General features: G+C 47.7%; 1 protein-coding gene across 22 annotated transcripts in view; it reads left to right on the top strand.

The window, feature by feature from the left end:
• RBFOX1 (RNA binding fox-1 homolog 1) overlaps positions 1–25,651 on the top strand; it is a 1,882,478-nt gene that overhangs the window by 259,788 nt on the left and 1,597,039 nt on the right. For all 22 annotated transcript variants that reach the window (XR_008992290.1, XR_008992289.1, XM_057487615.1 and 19 more), the window contains exon 3: positions 7,847–8,032. Coding sequence is in view for 20 of the 22 variants with exons in the window: in XM_057487615.1 (XP_057343598.1) it covers positions 7,847–8,032 (186 nt within the window). In the remaining 2 variants the exon portion in view is untranslated. The remainder of the gene's footprint in view (positions 1–7,846; positions 8,033–25,651) is intronic.

Genomic DNA, 25,651 nt, shown 5'->3' with positions numbered 1-25,651 from the left:
CTTGGGGACGGCCTGCCGGCATCCTCAGGGTGACCTCAGTTCCTCAAGAGACAGCTCCCTCCAGGGCCACTGAGGCATTTACTTGGGACTCAGCCTGGTGCTTCCCAGCCTGGCCGCACCCTGGCCACACCTGGGGGGATTTAAGAATCACCAGAACTCCTCCTTCACCTCCAGTGAGTCTAACTTAATTTGTGTTGGGCCAGGTCAGGTCCTGGCATCTCTTTGTTTTGTGTTTTGAGTGGGTTGAATGGTGGCCCCCAAAACATATGTCCAAGTCCTAACCCCCAGAAGAAGCCAAGATAAAAAGCTCTGCAGAGGGGCCGAGACGTGCCCTATTGGTTGTTGTCTGTAACACACATGACCGAGCTGTCTATAGTGTGAGACATTATAGGTGGGAAGGTAAAATGGTGCAGCCTCCTTGGGAAACAGTGTGGGGGCTCCTCAACAATTGGACGTGGAGTTACCATAGAACCCAGCAGCGCCTATATTCACTCCTAGGTTTACACCCAAGAGAAATGAAAGCATATGTCCACATAAAAGCACTTACACAAATGTTTAAAGCAGCATTATTCATAATGGCCAAAAGGTGGAATCAAATGTCCATCAACAAATTACTGGATAAATGAAATGTGGTCTATTCATACAATGTAATATTTGCCAGCCATTAAAAAAGTTCGGATACATGGCACAAAACTCGAATCAACCATGACAACTTTATGTCGGTCACAAAATACCACATATTGTATGACTCCATTTATATGAAATGCCCAGAATAGGCAACTTGATAGAGACACTAGATTCACGGTTGCCTGGGACGGGCAGATGTGGGAAGGTAGGGAGCCATAACTAAAGGTATGGAGTTTCTTCAAAACTGAAGGAACAAAACAGCAGCAGACTCATAGACTCCAAGAAGGGACTAGAGGTTACCAAGGGGAAGGGAGGGTGGGGAGGGAGGGGGAAGGGGATGGAGGGGTATTATGATTAGTACACATGGTGTGGGGGGATCATGGGGAAGGCAGTGTAGCACAGAGAAGGCAAGTAGTGACTGTGGCATCTTACTACACTGATGGGCAGTGACTGCAGTAGGGTATGGGGAGGGACTCGATAATATGGGTGAATGTAGTAAGCACATTGTTTTTAATGTGAAACTTCATAAGAGTGTATACCAATGTTACCTTAATAAATAAAATATGGGGTTTCCTTTTGAGATGATGAAATGTTCTAAAAATGACTGTGGCGATGGCTGTATGAATCTGCGAATATGCTGAAGGCCATTGATGGTACACTTTGAGTGAGTATCATGTTATGTGGGTTGTATCTCAGTGAAAAAAGTGATGGGGAACTGTGGCACAGAACACAAGCCCTGCCTGCCCAGCTCCTGCCACTTAACTAGTTGTGCAAGCACATATTGAAGCACACAGTAAAGGCTCAATTAACTGTAGATTTGCTTTTCTAGCATTATCTTTTAGGAGGTCCGGGCACTTCCTCTGTTGTCGCATCAGGGTTGGTCTGATGTGTCAGGTGTGGTCCGTGTGGTGTCTCCCTGACCAAGTGTCATGTTTAAGGACTACAGTCCAATCCATCTCCACATAAATGACGGGCAGCATTCTGTGGTGTTCTGGTGACATTGATTGATTTATACTTGGAGGCAATCCTGGTGGTGTAGAGAATGGACTGTAGAGGAGAGAGAAGGGAGTCCAGGAGCCACTATAATGAATGTGATCTCGGTCAGGCACGAGCACTGGGGGTACCCAAGTGGGACAGACATCTCACGAACAGGGCGGTAGAGCCAACTGGGTGGGCAGGTGGGAATACGGAGCTGGCATTTGCAGAAGTGAAGAGAGGGTGGTTTGGGGCCACCTGGATGTCATGGCCTTGGAGGGGCACCTGGATGTCATTGAAAACCAAATCCTCCGTGAGGGCACAGGTCAGGTGAGGCCAGGTGATCTGTATGAGGAGGAACTCTGTGTGATGAGAGAGATCTGAGAGACAGTCTTCCCTGACTCCTGGGTCCTGGTCTGCCCTTGAGAAGCTCCCGGCCGCATTCTGTGACCTCTTCATGGGTATGTCTGTGGCGTGATGGCAGAGGGAACAGGAGCGTGCAGTGGAAATGCCTCGGTCACCCACGGGGTTTGTGTGAGAGTGTCATGTGTGCTGTGACCCCCGTCTAAGGTTCTGGGGTTTATCTGGTGCCATCTCCACCAGGGGGCCAGAAAAAACTAAAGGCAGCACTGCCCTTTGGATGCAGAGGTTCTGACATTCAGACCTGGAGCTGCCTGGTCTAGGCGGGCGAGTCACCCAACTCCCCTGAGTCCAGATTACTCATCCGTTGGAGGAGGAGATAGTTCCCTCTTTCTAGAAGTAGTGACGCCGTCACTTCCATCTTCTCGGTGAAGAAACTTGGGGACTCAGAGTTGGAACCTTGTCCAAAGTCATGCAGCTCAAAAGGGGGAGGAAGGTGGTTTGGACGCCTGCACGCAGACTCCAGAGCCTGTTTCCTTAACTGCTACACTGCCCTGTCTCTTGATGAGGGGTGGCCGCATAGCAGGCCGGCTAGGCCCACGCTCCAAGGTGTCTAAACTGTGACAGAGTCCACAATGGACTGGATAGAAGAGCCCTTTCTGATCAGCCACGCCTCTTCTTAAGTAATTTTACAGATGTAGACTCCGATGCTCAGAGAGGTTAAATAACTTTCCTACAGTCACACAGCAAATCAGCCAGACTACTGCCTTGAACCCAACTCTACCTGACCTTCTGCTCCCCTGCCCTAGCCTGCAGGGAGTCACTTTGCCTAGCTTCGTTCACCCTATCCTTCCCAAATGCACTCTCAGTACCACTGGGCCATGGGGCCCGGGTCTGCCCTGGTGCTGCCCGGACTGACGCAAAGTGCAGTTTTCCATAGCTGCATATTGATGCCACAGACAACAGCCTAGCGATCCAGAGGAGTATGCATGTTACAAAAAAGGGCAGCAGGTGTTATTTGGGCTAAATTGACCTTGAAATTGATTTCTTTATTTTATGACTTACTGAAAGGAGATTAATACTTTTTTTTCCTGCAGTCTGAAACAATTTACATGGTAATAGAAGGCATAGTCAGTCAAATAAATTGCTGGAAGTGGTCGTGTTCCAAGGGGGGAAAAAAAATATGGAGCTTACTCACATTGATTTCTTTGCCTTAGGGAGAAGCAGAGATTTTAACATCTGGGAATAGGGAGCTAAATTTTATCTCTCATTTTAAAAGCAGAGGACTGAAGAGCTTAATCTGACATTTACACGGAATTTTCTGTGTTGGGGGAAACAAGGGAGCCCGAGTTCCTTGCTGACGGTTAACTGGTGCTTTCTCGCAAGGGCTCTGGGTGGTTAGACCTGCGGCCCAGATGACATTTTCAGACGATGGTCTTTGGGAAAGTGGCTGCCTCACTGCCTCACTGCTGGGCCCTGGCAGGGAAATGCAGGTGGTGTGAGGCTCGTGACATATATGGTGCCAGGATCAGTTGCTGAAGAACCATATGAACAAGGACCCTGCTCCCAGATTTCTGGGCTTTGCATTGTGGCTACCCTACCCAGAGATGGGATTTGATTTCAGCTGGTGGGTTGGCACGTGCAGATTGGTAGCATTCCTGAATGTGCTGCGATGGATCCTGAGACTGTAACTCCGGCCTCAGCAGGAAGATTCGGTACTTGATTAGTACTGCCTGTTCTAGGACTGCTATGGGTGAGTGTAGCACGGGTGTCACATATTTGAATTTCCTGGTCAAAACCATTAAAATACTTCCCCTAATGCCAACATTTCTGCATTCAGACCACACTGACAGGGATCTTGTCCTCTAAAGTGGCCCCAAATCATCTGCTACATTGTGTAGACCAAGTTTTTTTCAGAAAATGTCAAGAATTGAATCTCTACCCAAAGGGCTCTGCTAGTGCTGCAATATGTTACTCCCTTTAACTGTTTTCTTTTCAAGAAAAAATGAGAATTTTAAGGTAGAATAAAAATTTTAAATCAATAATACATGCTCAGAGTTTACGATCCAGACTCGGTAAAATCCCTACTTCCCTCCTACCCCATTTAGAATTAGTTCAGCCAGTAAGTTCCTCTCTCCAAAAATCAGTCTTTGTTTTATTAACCTGTTTCTTATCTATCTTCCAGAGATTTCAGTGCATATGCTATATATACACATCATCTTAGAACAGTGAACAGATTGTGGTGTGCTGTACACATCACTCTGCATTGCACTGTTTTTCCCCATTGTTCCATATTGAGCTGCCTCCTTATCCTCCCCGAGGGCGTCTGGGTGCACCGTCACTGGCTTAGTTGATCTCTGAATAATGGAAACTTACGTTGCTCCAAATATTTTGTAGTTACCAAAAAAAAAAAAAGTTCAGTGAATATCCTGGGCATTGGTCATTTTCCACATGTGCAGACATTCTATAGCAAAAATTTCAAGAAACACACTTGCTAGTTCAAATATTATCAACTTTTAAAACATTGACTAATGTATAATTTCACTATGAATAACAATATGTTTCTCTACACTCTTACCACCTCAGTACTTTGTTCAACTTTCACCTTTACCAATCTCAGTAAAAAATGATATACCACTTAATTTGTTTTTCTTTTATTATGGGTGAAGTCAAGGATCTCTTATTGTGTAACAGACATTGGCATTGCCCTCTCCTTTGTGAATTGTCTGCATTTCATTTCCTTAGCTCATTTTTTTCCTTTGATTTCCTCTCATGTTTTTCTTATTGATTTGGGGGAGTTCTTCTTAAATGTAGGAAATTATCCTTTTGTTCAATGAGCCATAATTTAAAAATTTTGTCCTCTATCTTATGCTTTGTTTATGGTATAATTTTTCATGCAGAAAATTTTGTTACTCAAAATTTTTAGTCATTTGTTTTATAGCTTTTGGGTCATAATGAGAAAGGTCCTCTCTACCACTTTAAGATGATAAAAATCTACTTGATTGGATTATATTATGTTCTCCAGTTGGTCCATGAATCAAGGAGTTATTTTGATTTTTTGCTTTGGAAAATGTGGTCTCTATGGTATGATGGGAATGTCTATTGTCTGTGATCCCCCGGGGGCCATGGTCAGCTCAGCCTCCTCAGCCTACCCATTTCTCTCAGCATCCAGATTTCTCATGGGACATCATACCCTTGTGGTCAGAACATTTTAGGGTGCAGTGGGCCCAGGAAGCCTGGTAGGCATTTAGAGAACCACGGCTAGAGTCCCAGCAGGTCCTACTGGCTCCATCCCTGGGAACCCACCATGTGCCCAACACCTTTCTGTCCATTGCTCAGGAGGCTTTAATCAGCCGTAGTCTGGTCTTCTGTTAACCTGAAGGATAAATCCTTTAAAGGTCATTTTTATGCAAAGAATGTCACATTCCAATGCTGCTTACCACTGCTGTCTGGGAGTGCATACCAGTTCGTGCCAAATCACCCAGGGAGGGGATGCTTGACAGCCCTGCAGGACCCTCTGCTTTGGTCACTGTTTAAACTGGCTCAGTCCTCATTGCTGGTGATTTGCATCCTAGCTTTTGAAAGCTGAAAACTGAGACACAGGAGGGCAAGAGATCCAGGAGCAGAATTCTGGACCTCCAAGGGGAAGGGTGAGGCTGAGGGATGGGGCAGCCACATGTGGGGCCAAGGGAAGAGGCAGGCAGCAGCGAGGGAGACAGGGGGCTTAGCATCCCTGTCTGTGACCCAGGAAAAGGGGAGACAGCCAGAACTTCTCTCTCTTCCTGAAAAACGTTCATTAGGCGGGACCAGCTTGAGTCAGGAGCTGTGGAGGCTTATTGTAGGGACTGGGAGACAAGCAAAGCTTTCTGGAAACTGGAACAGTGTCCGAGAGCCACTGCCCTCCTCCTCTCTCTGAGAGACACTGTGTCTTACCTCACGTGTGTTCTCTGCCCAGTCTGGCTTAGAACCCATATGTGTACCTCTCATGGCTTGCAAGGCAAGGGGGGAAGCAGGGTCACAGGGGGTCGGGCGTGGCGTTGGCCATTCTTTTCAAGATCATCCGGTGATGGTGCTGAAAAGCATGGGCATCTGCCAGCCAGGTGGGTGTGTGCGCCTTTACGGGGCGTGAAAAGGTCTGTGAGTGGCAGGAAGGGCAGAGGAAGCCCTCGGAGGGAGCAGGCTGAGGTGGTGCCCCTCGGGCTCCTGGGGGCAAAGGCCCCCTGCAGGCCTGCTAATTAACATGAGGTGGAAGAATGGCCCAGTGAGAGAGAGCCATCTATAAAATGGGGCCAGGAAGGAAGCAAGAAAAATAGCCATCCTCAGGCCACAGGACATCCGTCACAGGAGAACGAGTGTGTCTGTCAGCAGTTACCTCTTTGGCGACATCTTCCCCCACCCTCCCTTCTCTGCACACAGGAACAGCCGCTATGGTTCCTGCTTAAGTCCCTGCCTTCATTCATGCCAGTAAACTGGTTGGGGGTGGGGATAAGGGCAGTTCTCCATGTAGAGGAAAGAGAGGCACAAACACAATTTTGATCTTCTGGTTGCCAGAGTTTTCCATGACCATTATCTATAGGAAAGCTGCAAAAAGGGAAATAACAGGAAATTTGTGTCTTCTCAGAGTTATTTCAGAACCATATATAGAAACAGCAATCTCAGAGCTGTGTGGGTGGCTCGGCGTAAGTCTCATGGTTACCCCGGGGGGGGTAGGTAGCTTCTTCCCTCTCAGTTTCTCTCCCTTCCTGTCTCTCTGTCTCTCTCTAGCTCCTTTGGTCTCTGTGTCTCTCTCCCTCTCTCATGCATGAACGCACGCTCACACACACACACACACACACACACACACACGCCTCTCTTTGCCCAGGAGGTTTAAGGGGTGCCTGCAGGCCAAACCCTAGTGACTTTTGGTTAATGAACATTTGGAGATTTAGGCACTGCTGACACTTTTAAGGTGGGGGGAGCTTCCCAGAGCTGGGTGGTGACTGACCATACCAGGCTTCTCTGTGCTGTGCCTCACGGAGAAGCAGACAGAGCCCTCAGAGGGAGCATGCAGTGTCGGTGATCAACGGCCATCTGGGAACACTGCGGCCCAAGTCCTGCTCTACTGCATCCCTGCTAAGTTACCTTGGAAGAGTTCTCAGCCTATGTTTCTGCACCTGTAAAACAGGGCTGAGATGGAGACCTACTTCTAATGTCCTTGGAAGGGATAAAGAATTGAGTGAAGGGCACTAAGCACACAGCATTTTTGCTCCATAAATGGGAGCTGTTACCAGGGTGGAACAGTGGAAGGTCAACCCAACACCCAGTAACAGGGCAGCTGGGCTGCTCTGGGGGGGCCACCTGTGTGCTCAGGCTAGAGCGGGGTGTACACACTCAGAGCAATTTGGACCAGTGCTGCCTGATAGAAACATCAGGAGAGCATATATGCAATTTAAAATTTTCTACTAGCCACATTAAAAAGTAAAAAGAAGCAGATGAAATTCATTGTAATAATCCATTTTCTTTTAAATATTCATCATATATTTATATATTTAAGTGTAACACTTTATTTTTATATATCATTACCTATTGTCATTTTAACGTGCAATCAATATAAAAGTATTAATGAGATAGTCATATTAATGGTGTATTTCATATTCCTTTTTTCATTAGTGTCTTCAAAATCCAGTGTATAATTTATACTTATTGCACATTTCAATTCAGACTCATCATGTGTGGCTAGTGGCTTTGTACTGGGCAGCGCATGCCTAGACCCCTCGAGGAGAGGGGCAGAGGGACAGAGAGATGGTACCGAGACTCAGGGGTCACCCTCAACTGGGTTATTCTGGGTCAGAACTTTGTCCTCAACTTGGGTCCTCCTACCTACTTTTGTTTTTGTTTTTGCCAGGACTACAAATCTGAAAAGTCAGCCCTCCTTTCCAGCGCCAAGAACAGTCTGCAGGACTCAGTAAGTAGAAGCATTTTGCTGAACAGATTAGATTCTGAAACTGCCTTTGCCTCCTTCCCAGCCTCCCTGGTCTCCGTCATCAATCACCAGGAGTGGTTTGTACCTGAAACTGATCTTGCTGGAGAGGTAACTGGGTTTGAGGGGAATAAAGCTTCACAAGCGCTCACAGAACTTCTCTGAGGAAACACCTGGGCCAGAGTCTCAGCTGTGGTACATGATATGCAAGCTGAACACCTCCTTCCAGGAGGGGCCAGGTCTGCTTGCAGAACTCATCTGGGGCAACCGTGACAGGTGCAGGGGCCACGGGTTAGCCTCTTTACTTCTTGATGTGAAGACAGACCCCAGGGTGCTGAGAACATGGGATGGACGTTTGACATTATTTGCTTGCCCCCATGGCAAAGACAGGAATTCTTACTGACTGTCTTGGGGCCCCGTATCGTGGTGTTGGACTTGGGGTTCTTTAGGGCATATGACTGTGGATGGTTCCAGATGTGGATTTCTGTGCATCCCCCGTCTGTCATCCAGGCACACAGTGACAGACACTCCCTGCACTTATAGTTCCAAAAAACACTCCTGCCAGCCTCTCTGGGACACGCTAACTGTAGGGTGCATTCCCAAATTGCAGTCTGTTTGTGTATTGCTGGTGACTGGGAGATAGTAAGGGGGACATAGACTTTGTTCTTGTTTTGTATTGATCATTATATGATTGGCTTTATGATTATCTTTATAACAAGCAGTACCGGCTTTCCATTCATGGTAGTGAAAGATATGAAATTTCTTTTGAAAATATTTCAGAAGAAATTGAAATTTAATTGACTTAAAGAAAAAAGAGTATGGAAATAAGAGTTTGGAAATAATAATAAGGTAGTCATGGCAAGAAATTGTGATGGCGATAAGTGGACGGCTGAGAGTAAATTCCTCCATCAAAAGATGTTCACATGACCTAGGGAAGTGCCCACGCGTGTGCTCTATATTTGGCACGTTTCCCTCACTTTGTGCCCCGATCTATGCTGATATTTGGTGTAACCTGGGCTCTCTGAGGACCCACCTCTTGGCCTCTGTATGTTCCCCCGAAATGACTAATTGCTGGGTCACCCAAAAGAAGTGCTCATTTGTGATGCTGAGAGGAGGAAGGAAAGGAGGGGTGCTGGGAAATGCCAACCACACAACCAGAGGTCTTGTCCCGCTTTGCAGAGGACTAAGCGTTTCGTCTCGGTGCTCATTCAGTCCCTCAATGAACTGAATGAGTTCAGTGTAAAGTAAGTGTTGACTCTGTCTGCATTTTGTGGATGAGGCGAACAAAACTTAAATGAAATAAAGCAATGTGCCCCAGGCCACACAGTCCGTATTTGCCCTCTGATTTACTCTGTTATTGGGGTACAGTCTTGTAGTTTCACACTGTGTCTGTGAAACAGTCTCCCCATTTTGTAGATTTATCTCACAGGTTCTGTGGGTCTGGAATCTGGGAGTGCCTTATGAGGGTAGTTCTGGCTGAGGGTCTCTCATGAATGGGTCTGCCATCATCTGAAGGCTTGAAGGGGGCTGGATGATCCACGTCTGGGATGATGCACTTATACTGTTATTATTGCTCCTTCCATGTGGTCTTCCCCATAAAGCTGCTTGAGGGTCCTTGTGTCATGGCTGGTGGCTTCCCCTGGGGTAAGAAAGCTGAGAGAGAAAGGAAGGTAGGTGTCATGATGCCTTTTATCCCGGGAAGCCAGGCTGTTACTCTGCCGTACTGTATCTCATGCAGACCGACTTGGATGAAACTGTGGTAGGGAGGTGGGACCACTGGGGGCTGCTCTGGAGGCTGGTCACCACACTTTAGAAAATCTTAGAATGACCGTGTCTTGAACTTCCACACATGATTCTTTCAATCTCACATCAAGTCTAAGAAAAGGAAACATACAGATACTAAACCCATTTTGCAGAGGGGAACATGAAGCGTGGAACAGGAGAGTGACTCATCAGAGTCTTGAAGTTTTTAAAGAGGAGGTAGTTGGAAAGTAAAGTTGGAAGAAAGCTGCTCACCTTAAATGCTCATTGCCCACAATTGGACCAAAGGTAGCTGAGATCTCTCCATTTTCCAGGAGCTCAGACAAGCATACCCTATATTTTCAGCTTTGTTGGGGGAGGTATTCCCAGCCCCTAGTCCCACTCATTAAGGCAGATGAGTTTTCTCTTCTGGAAACAAAGATGCTATCCTGCCTGTTTCCCCACTGGAGGCTGAGGAATTATAGAGGTTTCCTGAGATTCATACTGTGAGGATCCCATCACCCTAACCTAACCTTCCTTCCACACCCTGGACCTTCACAGGGCTGCTGGTCTGGGTCCTCCCAGCTGGAATCCATGGGTCAGCATCCCAGCCAAATGTGTCATGGTAGGAGCAGTCATTTTGTGACCCCTCTTGGGGGCATCATACGGTGACCAGCCATTCCTGATGGCAGAGTTTATCTCACATGTTTCAAAGCATAAACATGTTGACTCTCTGACTGAGTAATCATCTTCTAGGAATTTACACCTTGGGAATGATTGTACAAGTGTGAGTAGCTGTGTTTTTGAATTTGTTGAGGGATGACTGTACTAGCAAAAATAATAATAGAAAAGATATACCCTCATTAACCATCAATAAAGAATTGTTTAAGTAAATTATGTACATCCATAAAGTCCAATTCCAGGCTGCTGCTAAAATTTTGTGGTGAGGATTTATGTTTATTGACTTGGAAAGATGCTTGTGACATATTGTTGAGTGAGAAATGGAGCATATATCATATGATTCCAATTATATGCAATTATATTCGTATATCTCCCTTTCTCTCAGTGCAGAGAGAGATGTCAGAAAGGCAGATGGAAAATTCAACTGAATTGGTGGGGTTTTGCATTTTTCTTTGGACTCTCCTGGTTTTATTGTGTTTTTGTTTTTTGTTTTTACAGTGACCATTTATTTTCCTTGATAGTACAGGCATACCTTGTTTTACTGCATTTCACAGATACTGTGTTTTTTACAAATTGAAGGTTTGTGGCAGCCCTGCATCGAGGAAGTCTATCCACACCATTTTTTTTCCAAACAGCATTTGCTCACTTCTTGTCTCTTTGCCTCACATTTTGGTAATTCTCAAAATATTTTAAACTTTTCATTATTATTATATTTGTTTTGGTGATCTGTGATCAGTGATTATGGCTTGCTGAAAGCTCATATGATGGTTAGCATTTTTAAATTAAGGTCTGTACATTGTTTTTTAAGATGCAATGCTATTGCACATTTAATAGACTACAGTATAGTGTAAACATAACTTTTATAGGCACTGGGAAACCAAAACATTCATTTGATTTACTTTGTTGTAATCTTTGCTTTATTAAGATGGTCTGGAACCAAACCCACAATATCTCCAAGGTGCGCCTGCAGTAGTAGTAATAATAATATTGATAATGACTATAAAATTAAGCGGTGAGTTCTGGGCTCTTAAGGGATGGTTCCAGGACAGCTGATGGATTTCATTAAAGCTTCATTCTTAGTTGTTATAAAAATGCTGCATTCTTCTTTCACCCCTGGGGAAATGAGGCTTCCAAGACTGAACCAGGGCCTGGAGACAGAATTCTTGGTCCTTTGCTGCCCACGGAACAGAAAGCCTCAGGCCTTGACCACCCTTTCCATTTGCTGCCAGGTGGTGCTGGCCAGCAATCCCACTGCTGGCCTCCAGTTTTCCACGTTGGTACCGCCTCCCAGAAAGGGCCTGTCCTGGGTACAGCAGGTGTAATTCAGTTGCACCCAGAATAAGGGCACAATGCTGCTGATGACGGTGGTGATGGCATTACTGGCACCTAGGAAGTGCCTGACATTGTGCTCAGGATTCCAAATGCATTATCTTGTTTACACCCCAGGGCAGCCCAGTGAAGGAAGAACTCTCTGCCTACTTCCATTTTCAGAGGTTAGGTAACTGAGGCTCATAGTCACATAGTTAATGGGTAATAGATCTGGGGCTCAACTTGGATTAGACCTTAGATTAGCTGAGTTGAATTGAGGGTAAGGCTACCTGGTTCTGTTCAGTGGTACAAGGAACATTTCTGGGAACATCTTAGAATTGGAGTTGATTCTGGAGTCAGCAGGTAAGGTGAAAGTCATACCTGGTCATTTCCCTGTTAAAGATCCCATTGGCTGGGTGATGCTTACATGAGCATACACACATGTCAAAATTCATCAGGCTGTACACTGAGATTTATAGATTTTGTTATATTTACCCGAGTAAAAAATTGTAAAGATTTGAAAACATAAAATAAATGCAATGTGGGAAAGAAAAAAAATAGATCCCACTGGTGGATGCCAAGTTAGATACTAACCTTTCTGCCACTCAATATATTTAAGACAGCCACACTTTCCTCAAATATTAGAAAGTTTGAGGTCTTTGTTTGGGCACCAGATGAAGTGGTTGTGTTGAGGTGATATGCTGGATGCATGACGTATACCTGTCTTTAAACATTGGGGTCACCTGTGGTCAAGTGGCCACACGGTGAGAGGCACTCAGGAAATGAGGCTAGTGAGAATCTTGCAGATTCCCACTCCATTCTGGGGCTCGCCCTGGAGTGAATGTGCCTGAAAGTGGATGGAGGTATCCCTGCCCCAGCATGAATAACATCACTCCTCTCATTTTTTCTCTTTCTTGATTATACTGGAGACCTGGTACAGTTAAGTGGTAGAACCCACACTTCTACTTTACCTCATTCCAGAGCTGTACTTTTAACCTTTGTATTTTTCTGTAACAGAAACATGTTGTATTTATTTTCTTTTGCCGCATTAAAAAACCAACAGAAACTTAGCTTTAAAACAACAGCTGTTTGTTACCTCACAGTGAACATATGTCAAGGTCTGGGCATGGTGTGGCTGGGCTCTCTGCTCGAGGTCTTACAAAGCTGCAGTCAAGGTGTCAGCCAGGGCTAGGGTGTCACCTGGAGCTTGGGGTCTCCCTCTGAGCTCACGGGTCATTGGGAGAATTCGGTTCTTTGTGGCTGTAGGATGGAGGCCCCCTGCTCCCAGAGGCTGCCTGCAATTCCTTGCCACATGCACTGCTCCGTAGGCAGGTCACATCATAGCAGCTTACTTTTGCAGGAGCAGCAGGAGACTGTCTCCAGGGCATGCTAGCAGGGCAGAGTCCTATGTATAAATATCCTCTGTGTACACATGTACATATGTAACATAATCATGCGAGTGGCATCCCATCCCATTTTCTCTTGGCTGGAAGCAAGTCACAGGTCCTGCACCCACTCCTGTGGAGGGGATGATGTATGGCACGAACAAGGGCCAGTCCACCCCAGATACCGTGCTTATGAAGGTCCTGAGATGAGTCTAACTTTCTCCTTGTCTTGGGGCCAAGGGGATGACTCCAGCGTCCAGCATCCTCTTCTTCCTCCCTCAGTAAAGGTCTCACAGCAGCCCCAGCCACCAACCCCACATCAGTGCTGGACTCTCCAGCCTTCCCAATGCTCAGCCATCTGGGCAGCTCAATGTCCTCCCTGTGTCTGTTCCATGGGATGCTCCCTGCTACAGCCTCAGCAGCAAATGAATATTTAATGGAATGCTGCCACCTTTCGGAATTTAGCAAAAGTGATGTGTGTTTAGAGGAATGGATGTGATGCTCTAGGAAGCAAGCAGGGCCTGTTCCCTTTATACACACCTGTGCATGCACACCGACTCACCTAGCTTTTATTTTTGCTGGGAATTGGCTGTAGTTTGATGCCAGATTCCAGAAGAAAAAAAATAAATTAGTGAAAGGAGCTAGATTCTTCTTGAGGCAGGTTTGTCTGTCATTTATGCTCTGATTCATAGTTCCCGTGAGGGCTGATGGGCCCAGGCCCTGGTTTGCTCTCCAAGGGGCAGCGGAGAGGATGAGTAGGAGCCTCAGTGCTTCGGGCTGGATTTCATCCCTGGCTCTGCCACCAGCCCTCCCGAGGCTGTGCTTCCTCATCTGTGAAATGAGGGTCTCTAGGGTCTTTTGGCCATAACTGAGGCACAATCTGATTGCTTTTTAGTGGAGGCAGAAGAGAAAATTCAGTGGCGACACAAATTGGTGGTCAGAAAGGCTTCATGGAAGAGGCAACAGGGTCTTGAAGGGCAAGGCGGGGCCCTCACATCCATCGCAGGGAATGTGGGATTCCTGGTAGAAGGACCAGCGTGGACGTGGACTTCAGTCGGCTTAGGCTGGGGGAAGAGGGAGATGAGCAGGAGAAGCAGGCCGGCCCCAGTGCTGCAGGTGGGGAAGAGCTGAGCTTTGCTGTAACTGGTGTGGGGCCACAGAAGGTTTTAAAGCTGGTGATTGCCTTGATCCGGTTTGCATTTTGGAAAGCTCTCCCTGGGACCTGGCTTGGACGCTGAGTGACAGAGGAGGCCTTGGTCGCTCTCGGGCATTTCTCCTCCTGCGCCCCAGCAGAGTGGGTCTCCGGAGCAGAGGGGTCACCAGCTTGACGCCCAGGTTTCTAGACACGCTCTACCTCTCATCACTGATATGCCTTTCTACAGCGCCTACTCGGCAGAAAACCAAGTGTGTGGATGAGATAACAGCATTAAGAGCAGAAGGACAAAGCTGATACTCGGGGCAGTGAGACATGGAGGCTTAACTTCTTCCCCTTCAAAATGTCACACGTGATTTCAGCCATGTGATCCTGATTAAGGCAAGTGAGGCTGCCAGGATGAAATGCTAAGTGGCGCCCATGACCTCGGGCACAGTGAGTGCAGAGGTCTGCTGCTCTGATGGGCATCCCTGCCAGTTCTCTCCACCGCTTTCTGCCAGATAAAAGAGGGAAATCTACTTAGTGATTTTCCAACTCCCTGAGGATGGTTGTGCCCCCTGGGAACAGCGATTCAGCAGGTTTCCAATGGTAGCATCCAGCTTCAGGCTGGGAATGAGTCTTGTCTTCTCTTCTCCCCACCCCTCAAGGGAGTGTCTAAAATACAGTGGGTGCTCAATACGCGCTTGCTGCTGAAATGAACGAGCAAGTGAAAGAGTCAGTCTTATTGACTTGGGGCACCCCAAAGGGCTCTGTCAATACTGCCTCCACCTGCTTCTCCCATCAGTACTGCCCCTCCCCAGCTAGTCTCCTGATTTTTATCACCAGAGATTGATTTTGCCTGTTCACGGACTTCCTGTAAATGGCCTCCTTCGGTACATGTACATCTGTCTCCTTTCCTTCAACATCATCCTTAGGAAATTCAGCCACGCTATTGCATGTACCAATAGTTGTTCTTTTTTAGATGACTGAATAGTATTTCACTGTCTGATTGTACCATAACTCATCATTCTCCCACCAATGTGCATCTGGGTTGTTTTCAGTTTGGGGCTATGTGTGCTTGTGTACCTACCTGTTGTTTGGTGCACATAGACCCCCAGTTCTCTTGGGAATATACCAAGGGGTGTATTTGTTTGGTCACATAATGAACATGTGTTAAGTTTTAGTAGACAGTCCCCAAAAGTTTTCCAGAGCAGTCATACAAATCATCATTACTACCGGCAATGAATATGAATCCCCTTGCACGCTTGGCCCTCTGAAAGCATATGTTGTGAATGGTCACAACACCCCAGAGGGGCAGGTGTGGCTATCAGCACCCCTAATTCACACAGGGCACACTGAGTCTCCACTTGGTGAAGGCCATGCAGTGCGTCAGTGATGGTGGGGGCCCAAAGCAGGGACTCTGCCCCCAGACAGCAGCAGGTCTTGAACAGCCACGGTGTGCTGTGGATGCTGGGCAACGGGGCTCTGCTGTGGAGATGCCAGGGTCTGGGAATGCCAGAGGGCAGTGCAGTGGGGTGGTTACATGCACACTCTCAGGAGCCGGCCTGCAGGCATTGACTCCCAGCTCTGCCACTTGCTCCTTGGGTAAGCCTGGGCAAGTGGCTGGTCCTCTGTGTGTCCTACTCCACATGTCCATAAAATGGACTTGATAAATTGGGTTGTTGAGAGGATTAAATGAGTTCTTAGAGGAAGGGCCTTAGGGGTGGGGGGCTAACTCCTATTTCAGCTCTGCCCAGTTTGAGTGCTGGACTTGGCTGCTTGGGGAAGAGGGCTGCACCCTCAGCCAGCTCCAATGGTTGTCAGGCCTGCTGCGTCGTTCTCACTCCTTGCCCTGCCCTTACCCTGTGAAGGCAACTGGCTTGCCTGATGAAATCTGCAATCTGATTTTGAGCCCCCATCATTAGTTTCACGAAGCCTGCTGGGGGACAGTCTGGCTGGTCTCCTCTGAAGTGAGCCTCTGCTCTCAGTGCCCCTAGTAAGAAATGCAGTCTGTCTGCTCAAGGCCTTACCCTTTATGGAGGTGGTCAGATGCCTTTCTACCCTGTATCTCCATTCTACAAATCCATGCCAAATATTGATGTTTGATAACTACAAATATCACACATAGCTTTTAATCAAGAGAGATGGAGGGAAGATAAGGGGAGTAAATACATCTCTGGAAGGTAGTTCAATATTCTCAGGAACGATTTTGCTGAGAAATAAAACGAGTGGAGGGAGGGGAAAGGGCCCAGTGATGTGCGCTGAGATGGCCTGAGCACCTGGAACATGCTGGACCATGCCTGGGCCCGCGAGCTCCCAGCCTGCGGCTTGGATTTAAGTTGGATGTTCATTACCCAGACTGGTAGTTGCTATCTCATTTTACAGATAGGAGATATGTATTTTAAATGCGAATTTCCAATATGCCATCAGTCTGTCCCATTACCAGCAAAACCACATCAAGCCAGATTCTGTCCTCTGTCATTGCTTGTCTGAGACGGAAGTGGAATGTGAATGCCTGCCATCCCTCACTCCAGAAAGAAGTCAGCCTGCTGGAGGCCAAGGGGAGGTCAGCCTCCAGGCTTTTTTGTCTGGCAAGGATATATTTTCCACATCCTTGGTAATACCATCCTGGAAAGTTGGTGGGTGTTAAGCATTTAGAGATGTTTGGCCCAAGGCTGACTCAGGGCCACACTCCAGCCTGTAAGGTGGTTCAATATCCTCAGTAACGATTTTGCTGAGGAACTACCTGGCAGGCTGGCTGGAGTGTGGCCAAACCGAGTGAGACCTCATGACCTGAATCCAAACCTTCGTCCACAAGGTGGCCCCTGAGAGCGCACCACGACCCCAGCACCATCCATGTGTGTCGCAGGAGCGCAGCACGTTCTGAGTGAGCCAGTGAGAGAATGGATCGGTGGGCCTCCTCGCCAGCCTCATTGCTGCTGTTTTCTTTGGCTTTTTTCTCCCTTCCCTAGAGTTTTGCTTTGTTTTTTGATGTCCTCTTTCTTCTGACTTACTCTAACTGATGAAAATGATTAATCTTGGAAGCCAGTATGCACAAAAACCCCTCCCTTCCCCGGCCCACCCATCGACCCAACTGGGTGCCCGCGAAGGGCCAGGCCCGGTGTAGTCGCTGAGGCTGTGGTGGTGAGCCAAGGCACACCTGGGCTTGCCCTCTGGGAGCCTACAGCCCAGTGGGAGAGACCGAAATTAGCAGATAGACATACTAAAGGACATCTACGAATGGAGATAAGTGCTCCACAAGCAGGAGCAGGGCTCTAGGACTGCCTATTATAATGAAACCTGGCCCAGATGGTGGGTGTGTCTGAGGTTCCCCCAGGAGGGGACTCATGAGCTAAGCTCTCAAGTAGAAGTGCAGGATCAAGGCAAGGGTAGGGAGTAGAGCATTCCAGCCAGTGGGAGCAGTATGTACAAAGGTCCTGTGGCCATAGGGATGTGGTTATTTCCAGGCATTGGCAGAGGTTAGCCAGAGTGGCTGGAGTTCAGAGAGGAAGGGGAAATATTCTAGATGAGCCCAAAGGGATTGACAGGGCAGGGACCAGCCCACATAGGGCTCCCAAGCCACAGGGGGAGGACACTGTTCTTTATCCCAAAGCAATGGGAGGTCCTGATAGCTTTTGCAGGAAGTGATCCAATTTGCATTTTGTGAAGATCCCTCTGGCTCCTGTGAGGGCCTTGGCTGGAGTGGGGGAAGAATTACCGAGGCTACGAGATGGAAAGCAGCTTGTGGCATGGCAGGGATCAGCCTCCTTCAGGCTTGGGCAGGACTGCCACCTGCCATCCGGGTGGACTTGCTTCAGAAGTCTCAGAACACAGTATGTTTGCATTTGCACAGCTGAAGATGGATTCCCCAACAAAAGCCTTTGGGTTTTGGCAGCAGAAGTATAAATAGACATATCTCTGTATGTGGGCTGTGCCATCACCCTCATCCCTACTCCTTGCACGCAGGGATCTCATGCTTGCTTTCATGTCTGCCCAGCATGGTCACAGCCCAGGATATGGCTCCCAAGGGCTGAGGGGGAAAATGAGGGAGGTATGGCCCAACTGGGAATTTTCATTGCTGGATGTCCGTGAGCTGACAGCAACATCCTCATAGCAGGGCTGGTTTATGGGACCAGTGCAGACTATCATTTTGTGGGAGGAAGCCTTCCAGTACTGGGGTCGCACTGGGACTGTTTACAGGACCAGGTTCAGTCCCTGAGTGGAGGGGCTGTAAGAGCGCTTGATACCCAGGTGCTCCTTTGCATGTCTCCAAGTTCAAGTTCTCACCTTATTACCTTATTTTACTCCCCAAGTCAAAGTAGGTGGGATCATCTTTCTTCCAGCCAGTAGACAAACAGATTCGCAGATGGGCCTCTGCAATCCTTCTTTCTGATCTCCGTCATCCCCTTCTCCTCCCAGGGTTCCAGCTCCCCATCTCTTCTCCCCTCATGGGAGGTGTGAGAGGGGGTGTCAAACCTGTAGGGGCCTTGAGAAGAAAGTTTATCCCTCTCCTTGCTAAGACCAGCCACTTGCTTTGGAAAACTTGTATGTTCTCATGCTCACCAGATCTCTTCCCTCTCTTATCAAAGACTCCCTTTTGGTGGGAAAGTGGGGGTCAGATTGGGACCCTGTTCTGTTATGTGCAGCCTGGGTCTTGCATTTTTGTTCTCATAACTGGGACTGCAGACATTTTTTAACAAGAAGAACAAAGCAAATTTGGGCATTGGTTACAAACAAACTCCATCTCCTTCCAGGTCCCCCTTGGGGGCTGAGCAGGAGGGCCCTGGGCAGTTGGGGGAATTTTTAATGCAACTTTCATCTTTCTGGTTTTCCTCCCCGAGTCCATGGGGATTTCACAAACATTATGTTGCTCAATTTCGGTTCAATGGTACAGAGTCGTTCCAATGTGTTCTAATTACTCAGACGTAAATGATTTCTGGTGCACTTTAAATGATTTCGGATGCGCTTTTGTCTATCAGGCTGCTGATTTATAACTCCCTGGGACTTTGATGTTGTGCTTCATTGATTTCTTTTAAGGCTCTTCAGAGGTATATTTATTGTAGACGATACATTTCTCTGTTCATTTGCTCCATAATTCTGAAACAGTCTCATTTTCCAGTTGTCAACACCCCTCCCCTGACCTCCCCTGCACTCATGCTGTACCAATAACAAGAAGACACATTTATTGAGTGCTTGTTGAATGCAGATCCAGGTACTAGATGCTGTGGGTGAGTGGAGATAATTGTGCGCACGCGCGCGCACACACACACACACACACACACACACACACACACACACTCCTTCCAATGACATCCTCATTATTTAGACAAAGGGGCACACAGACTTACTTGACATGATAGGAGGAAAGAGCCCAAGGAGGCCACAGGCATTTGGTTCATGAGCTAGGAAGGACATTTGGAAGGAAAGAGGTGTGAGGGGGCAGTACTTTGCCTTTAGATCTTGCAGATGGTCCATTGGAGTGGTGCTTCGAGAAGGCAGCAGGTTGAGGTCCAAGATGCAGTGGGGGTTCCAGCCTAATCCAGTTCCCATGGGTCTCAATCTTGCTGCTTCATGATCTTGAGCCTTAGTTTTTCCGTCTGTGAAATGGAACACGTCCTATCTTGCTAGTAGCCCCTATGGATAGAGCACTCAGTATTGTGCCAGGCAGGGGCAGATTCACATCTTGTGGGACTTGAAGCTTAATCAGTGTAGGGGACCGTTTAAGTAAAATAACCTGTAATTTAATTATGATGCCTGGCTGGGTTTCTGCCCCATGGGGGAGTCCACTAGAGTTAGCACTGGGGTCTTCAATGCATTATAAGCGCTGGACTTGTTTTCCTCCCAAATTATTTGTTGCATGGCTGTCTGGTATGTAAAACAGGTAACAGTGGAGCTTCTGTGATTGGGATCCTTTCCGTTTGCCCTGACACTGGGCTCTGAAGCATCTGCAGGACACGTGTTTTGTAACTGCTTGTGGAGTGGAGTCGGTGTCTGATGTGCCTTTGGGTGCATTTGTGAAGCAAGCCCCGTCTTGAGAGGGACAGTGTGGACCCCGAAGGGGGTCCTACCCTTTTCCCTAGGGGTGAGCCCGAGGTTCCTGCTGCTGAGAACCTGGGGACCGGAAGATGGGGAGCACACGCCACCTAGTGACCATTTCTAGGAGCTGCCACTCTCAGCTCCACTTCGGGAGGAATCATCTTTGGGCCAGGATGAGTCCGGGGGATGCTGGTCGGCAAGGTCCCGGTGCCTCTCTTCGTGAGGGCCTGGCCCAGATTCGCAGGCCAGGAGTGACTCGTGTCAGATCGCCCCGATTCTCCCGTGGAGACCCGCGCTGTGAATGTGGGCTCCCGGAGAGGTGGCCGCTTCCCTTCCTGCGCGCCCCCTGCCCGCCATCGTCCACCCTCTCCTCTCCGTCTCTCCTCCTTCCTCCCCCTCCCGTCTTCTTTTTCCCAGTCTTTTCCATCCTTTTCCTCCTTCCCTCCCTTCTTCTTCCTCCGTCTTACCTTGGTTCAGCCAGCCTTCCTTTAACTAAACAGGTACTTTTGGTGGTTCTATTATTTAGTCCAGGTGGAACAGGGTGGGGTGGGGTGGGACAGTTGCAGAGGTAAAGGCTAGGCCTTGAGCCCCTGCTGGATGCTGAGGGGTTGAGATTTCACTCATTCATTCATTCATTCATCCATTCATGTGTGTACCCATCACTCGTTTATTCACAAGCACATGCATAGATTCAATAAATACATTTGGAGACCAACTATGTGTCGAGCATTGTGCCGGACGCAGGCCCCACTTCTGGCTTTGACCCCTTGATGTTTAGCACACGCCATTTCTCTCCCTTCTGCACCTGTAAAGCTCCTATTCACTTCCAGACTTGGGTCAAATGTTCAGACTAATCTGTGAGCACTCACACCCACTACTCCATTAACCTTGGTGTCTTTGGTGAGTTTTCTGCTCCAGCCCCTAAAACCAGTCCGGTGTGCCCAGCAGTCAAAACAAGCCTTGCATTGAGTCAGAACCCCCAAAGCTGTTTTTTGTCTGCCTGGTACTGTTTTCCAATGGTTATTGCTTGTTCCTCTCCCTAAGGGTGCCCTGTACACAATAGCATCCTTAGAAATCCAGAAATCTTAGTGCCAAGAATGTGGGAAAAGCAGATGAAAATGTTTTGTGCACTCTTGGGTTTTACCAACCCCACTCTAATAAAGTTGTCTTTACTCCTAGGGAATTAGTGAAATGCGTTGTTTCTGAAGACTTACTCAGGATTTCTTGTGTTCTGTTTTTTGTTTTTCTTCCTCTGCATTCCTAAGTTAATGCTGGGAATGGGGTAAGTCGGTTTGTGGTCAAATTTGTTATTACAGAGCACAGGTCAGGTATCCAGTGATGCAGTGAGCAGGTAAGGGCCATGAGAGCGTCTCCACATCCACTGGGCACCATCACACAGGGCCACCTGGCATTGTGGAGGATGCCACTCCATCTGAGGATGTCGGTGTCTAAGCTCTGGTATATAGTGGGAACTCAATAAATAGTTGGCAATTAAAAAAATCAAGATACAACTTACATACCAGAAAGCACAAATCTTAAATGTACAGCTCCATGAATTTTTACATATGCATACCCCTGGGGTATACGTACCACTGCCCAGATGGAGGAACAAAACATGCTCACATCTGGGAGTTTCCCCTATCCCTCCCAGTCAGATCGCCCCCACCCAGAGCCTCCATTTCTGTCTTCATTCCCTCTTTAGATCAGTTTTGTCTGCTTTTGCATGTCATGTAAGTGGAATTCTGACTTACTTCACTCAACATGATGTCCATGAGCATTGTCCATATTGCAAATGGTTGACAAATTTGAACTTGCTTGTTTACACTTCGGACTCATATGGTTCAAATTGAAGCCTGTTCAGGTGGGTAAGTCTGGATAGTTTCATTTCAAGAGCTCGCTTCTCTTTACTTTTAATGTGGAATCTGCTGGGTCCTGGCCCTGGCCTTTGTAGGATCCACCACCCAGCCTCCCACTTTGCTAGGTGGTATCCCGGGGCCCTAAGAAACTGGTGTGGGGCAGAGGACACCGACTTCTACCTGATATTTTGCTCCACATGGTTTCAGGGAGCCCAGGCTATTTAGGAGGCATCTGGTTGTCGCCCCTGGACAGAAAACAAGGTCTCATTATTTAGTTATTGCGCTTCATGCCCGATTTGTAGCAGTTTAGGAATCTCATGGGGAAATGGATTGGTGTATGAGCCACCCCAAGGGGTAACCTGTGAGGCCTTAGCTCTGAGGCTGGGTTTGTTCTGGCAAATAGTGTTGGCCCCCCACTCTCCCCGCTGAAGAGTCTATAGGATGCCCAGTGGCAGGCCTTCTGGGCTCTGGCTGTGAACACCAGGGTGTGACTGCCACCCTGGGACAGATGGCCTGGATTTCTGGGCAGGAAGTACCCAGGGAGGGACATGTTCAACATGAGATTAACAGGCTCTCGAGAGTGGCTCAGGGACCCGGGGCTTGGACTAGATTGCTTTACAAAGTAAGCTCTTGAGTTCATGACCTCATATCTTGCCCCAACCCCAAGACTTCAGTCACAATCCAGGTTGTTAACACCGAGAGATCTTATCCTGTTAGCCTTTCACTCGAGAGAAATTGGATTGAAAATCTTGCTGGACTGCCTCTGGACAGAGCTTTTCCATCAGCTGTGAATGACCCTCCGGCAGGGAGAGTTGCTTTCCTTTGCACATTACTGTTAGCAGGTGACTGGGAAGGCATCCCTCTCTTCTTGGCCACTGTCAGAAACTCTCGGACAGGAGCCCCTCTGGGAGTTTGCTGCCTGACCTATGGCAAGGCCTGAGGAAGTCCCTTTCCATCCTTGTGCCTGGAATCACCTCCACTGCATGTGCTTATCATGAAGACAGTCACACTGGGGCAAGTCACTTGGGAGCGTGGGTGTTCCCACCCTTCTCCAGGGACTTAGGGAAAGGTATGCCTGCTCTGCTACCCCCATTATTTTTACTGTGCCCATCTTGTTTTTTATTAAATCTTGGTGCAGTGTGGAGGATTCTTGGGGTACATTGAAAAAAATCTCTTAAACTCCCCCAAGACCTGAGCTCATGACACCTTCTAGGCTAGCACCCACTCTCTCACTGTCCTGATCTGCTCTTTTGGTCCAACAAAAAGTAGCAATAGCTCAAAATAGAAAATGATGTTAAGCTCCGCCTCTTTGGACACCACAGACTTGGGAAGATCAAGTCAGATTTTGTCCAACCAGGTGGCCTGACATGACATGGGCCGCCACCTGGATTCCAGCATCCTGCAGAGTACCGACGGTCTCTGGTAGCACCTCTAGCCCAAGCCCAGCGCTGGGTACCTTGTCGTGTGCATTTTTACATGATGTTTGTGTTATCACCATTTTCTGCCACACCCAACCTGAATTCAGGTCTGTCTGATTTCTAAACTTGTTCCCTTATTTGCCTCACTGCCTTACCTCTCTGCAGGATGGCATAGCTACCATCTACTGAGGGCTTTTTCCTCCCAGTGCTGCATTTGTTTGCTCAGGCTGCCATAATGCAGCACCGCAGAATGGGTGGCTTAAAAGCAGAAAAATATTTCCTCACAGTTCTGGGGGCTGGAAGTCTGAGATCAAGATGTTGGCAGGGATCGTTTCTTCTGGGACCTCTCTTCTTGGCTTGTGGACGGCTGTCTTCTCTCTGCATCTTCATGCCATCTTCCCTCCATACGTGTCTGCGTCCTAATCTCCTCTTCCTACAGGAACATCAGTCACATTGGGTTAGACCCCCCTAAAGACCTCAGTTTAACTTAATTACCTCTTTAAAACCACTATCTCCAAATACAGTTGTATTTTGAGGGACTGGGGGATTAGAACTTCAACATGTGATTTTTGGATTGATGCAGTTCAGCCCATAACAAGTGCTTTGCATATATTTAATTCATGTAATCTTGATAACTCCTTGTGGATTAGGGATCACTGCCAATCATATTGAATTGATGAGGAAACCGAGGCACAGAAGATTCACCGAGAGGCTAGAACAGAGGCTCCAAGTGGCTCAGTGTGTATTTTCCCTGGCCCAGTGTTATGTACGAAGATTAGTTCTTACAGCCCACATTAACTCAGTGAATCACAGAGTGATTTAGGAAGAGAAGGATCCGAAAAACTAGAGGACAGAGAGGACTCCCTCCAGGCTGAGGACTTTCTCCAGCCCCTCCTGAGAAGGGATTGGTTATTAACTCCAAAACCACAGGAGGCTGTCATCAAGGAACTGTATTAGGACTTGATACAAACATAGGTATATCCAGGTACATATCTATGCACCCAGTTGTTCTAATTTTAGTGCCTAGGGATGGGGTAAAGAGGTGGACTCCTTGGAAATTTTCTTAAGACCACAAGCAGCTACCAGAAACCACAGGTCCAGTGTCTCATGCAAGGGATGGGGTTCTTGTAACAGCCAAGACTGTGCCACATGTTAAAGGTAAACACAGCCATGGGGAAATAGAATTCTCTGGGTTATCTGAAACTTTTCCAGAAGCACGTGGATCCCAGTTTCCCACATTATCCTTTTATTCCTGAGAAGTATATTCCTTAAAAAAAGAAAAGCCTGTGCAAATCAAGTCTCCCCCAAATTCTCAGCCACCTCTTCTGATTCCTTTTGGCATGCACATTCCACAATGAGAGCAGACCTTTACTCCTAGGATGGCAATGCTCCTCCACTCGTTATAAAAGCTTTTTTAAAAAGCTAGCCTTATTGAAGTATAACTCACATATTGTGCAAGCTACCCATTTAGAGTGTATGATTCAATGATTTGTAGCAGCATATCCACAGAGCTGTGTAACCAGCACCACTGTCGACTCTAGAACATTTTCATCGCCCCCAGAAAGAAACCTCACACAACACCTTTTGCAGGCTGTTTTATTTTATTCTTGTAGAATTCCATGAAAAGAGCAGGGCAGACAGTTTCCACCCCATTTTACAGATGAACAAAACATACAAAGGTCTGGGGAGTTTAAGCTTGCAGAAGAATCTTAAGGGAAAATTTTCAGTCTTTTTTAATACTGCAATGTACCAGTAAGTTCCTAAAAAACAAACTTTGGAGTGTCTGAGTTCCCAGGGTTTCCTAAGCATAGGCCACTGTCCCTCAGCCCTACTGGGAGGCACTAGGAGAGTGACAGAGGCTGCCTGCCTGGGTAATGGATTCAGACCAGCCACCCCTGAAGGGCTGTGTCTGTTCTGTCTTGCATATGCATCAGGCCAGCTATGACACTGCCACCAATGCAGGGTGACAGGACCTGGGGCCTGCCTCAGGGACCCTTCTAGGACCTCATATGTTGAGTGCCAAGTGGCACTGCAGAGGTCTTACCGAGGGGTGGGGAGATGAGACGGAGGGAGTTGCTTGCTGAATGACTCTGAGAGAGGAAACCTACTGATAGGTCATCTGGAGCCACACAGCAGAATGCACCGGTGTCTGCAGCGCCCTGCCCTGATTTGGG

The sequence above is a fragment of the Manis pentadactyla genome, chromosome 10 (genome assembly GCF_030020395.1).
Source record: "Manis pentadactyla isolate mManPen7 chromosome 10, mManPen7.hap1, whole genome shotgun sequence".
NCBI classification, from domain to species: Eukaryota; Metazoa; Chordata; class Mammalia; order Pholidota; family Manidae; genus Manis; species Manis pentadactyla.
Note: the sequence above shows the minus strand (reverse complement) of the source record. Positions and strands in the feature narration are given on the sequence as shown.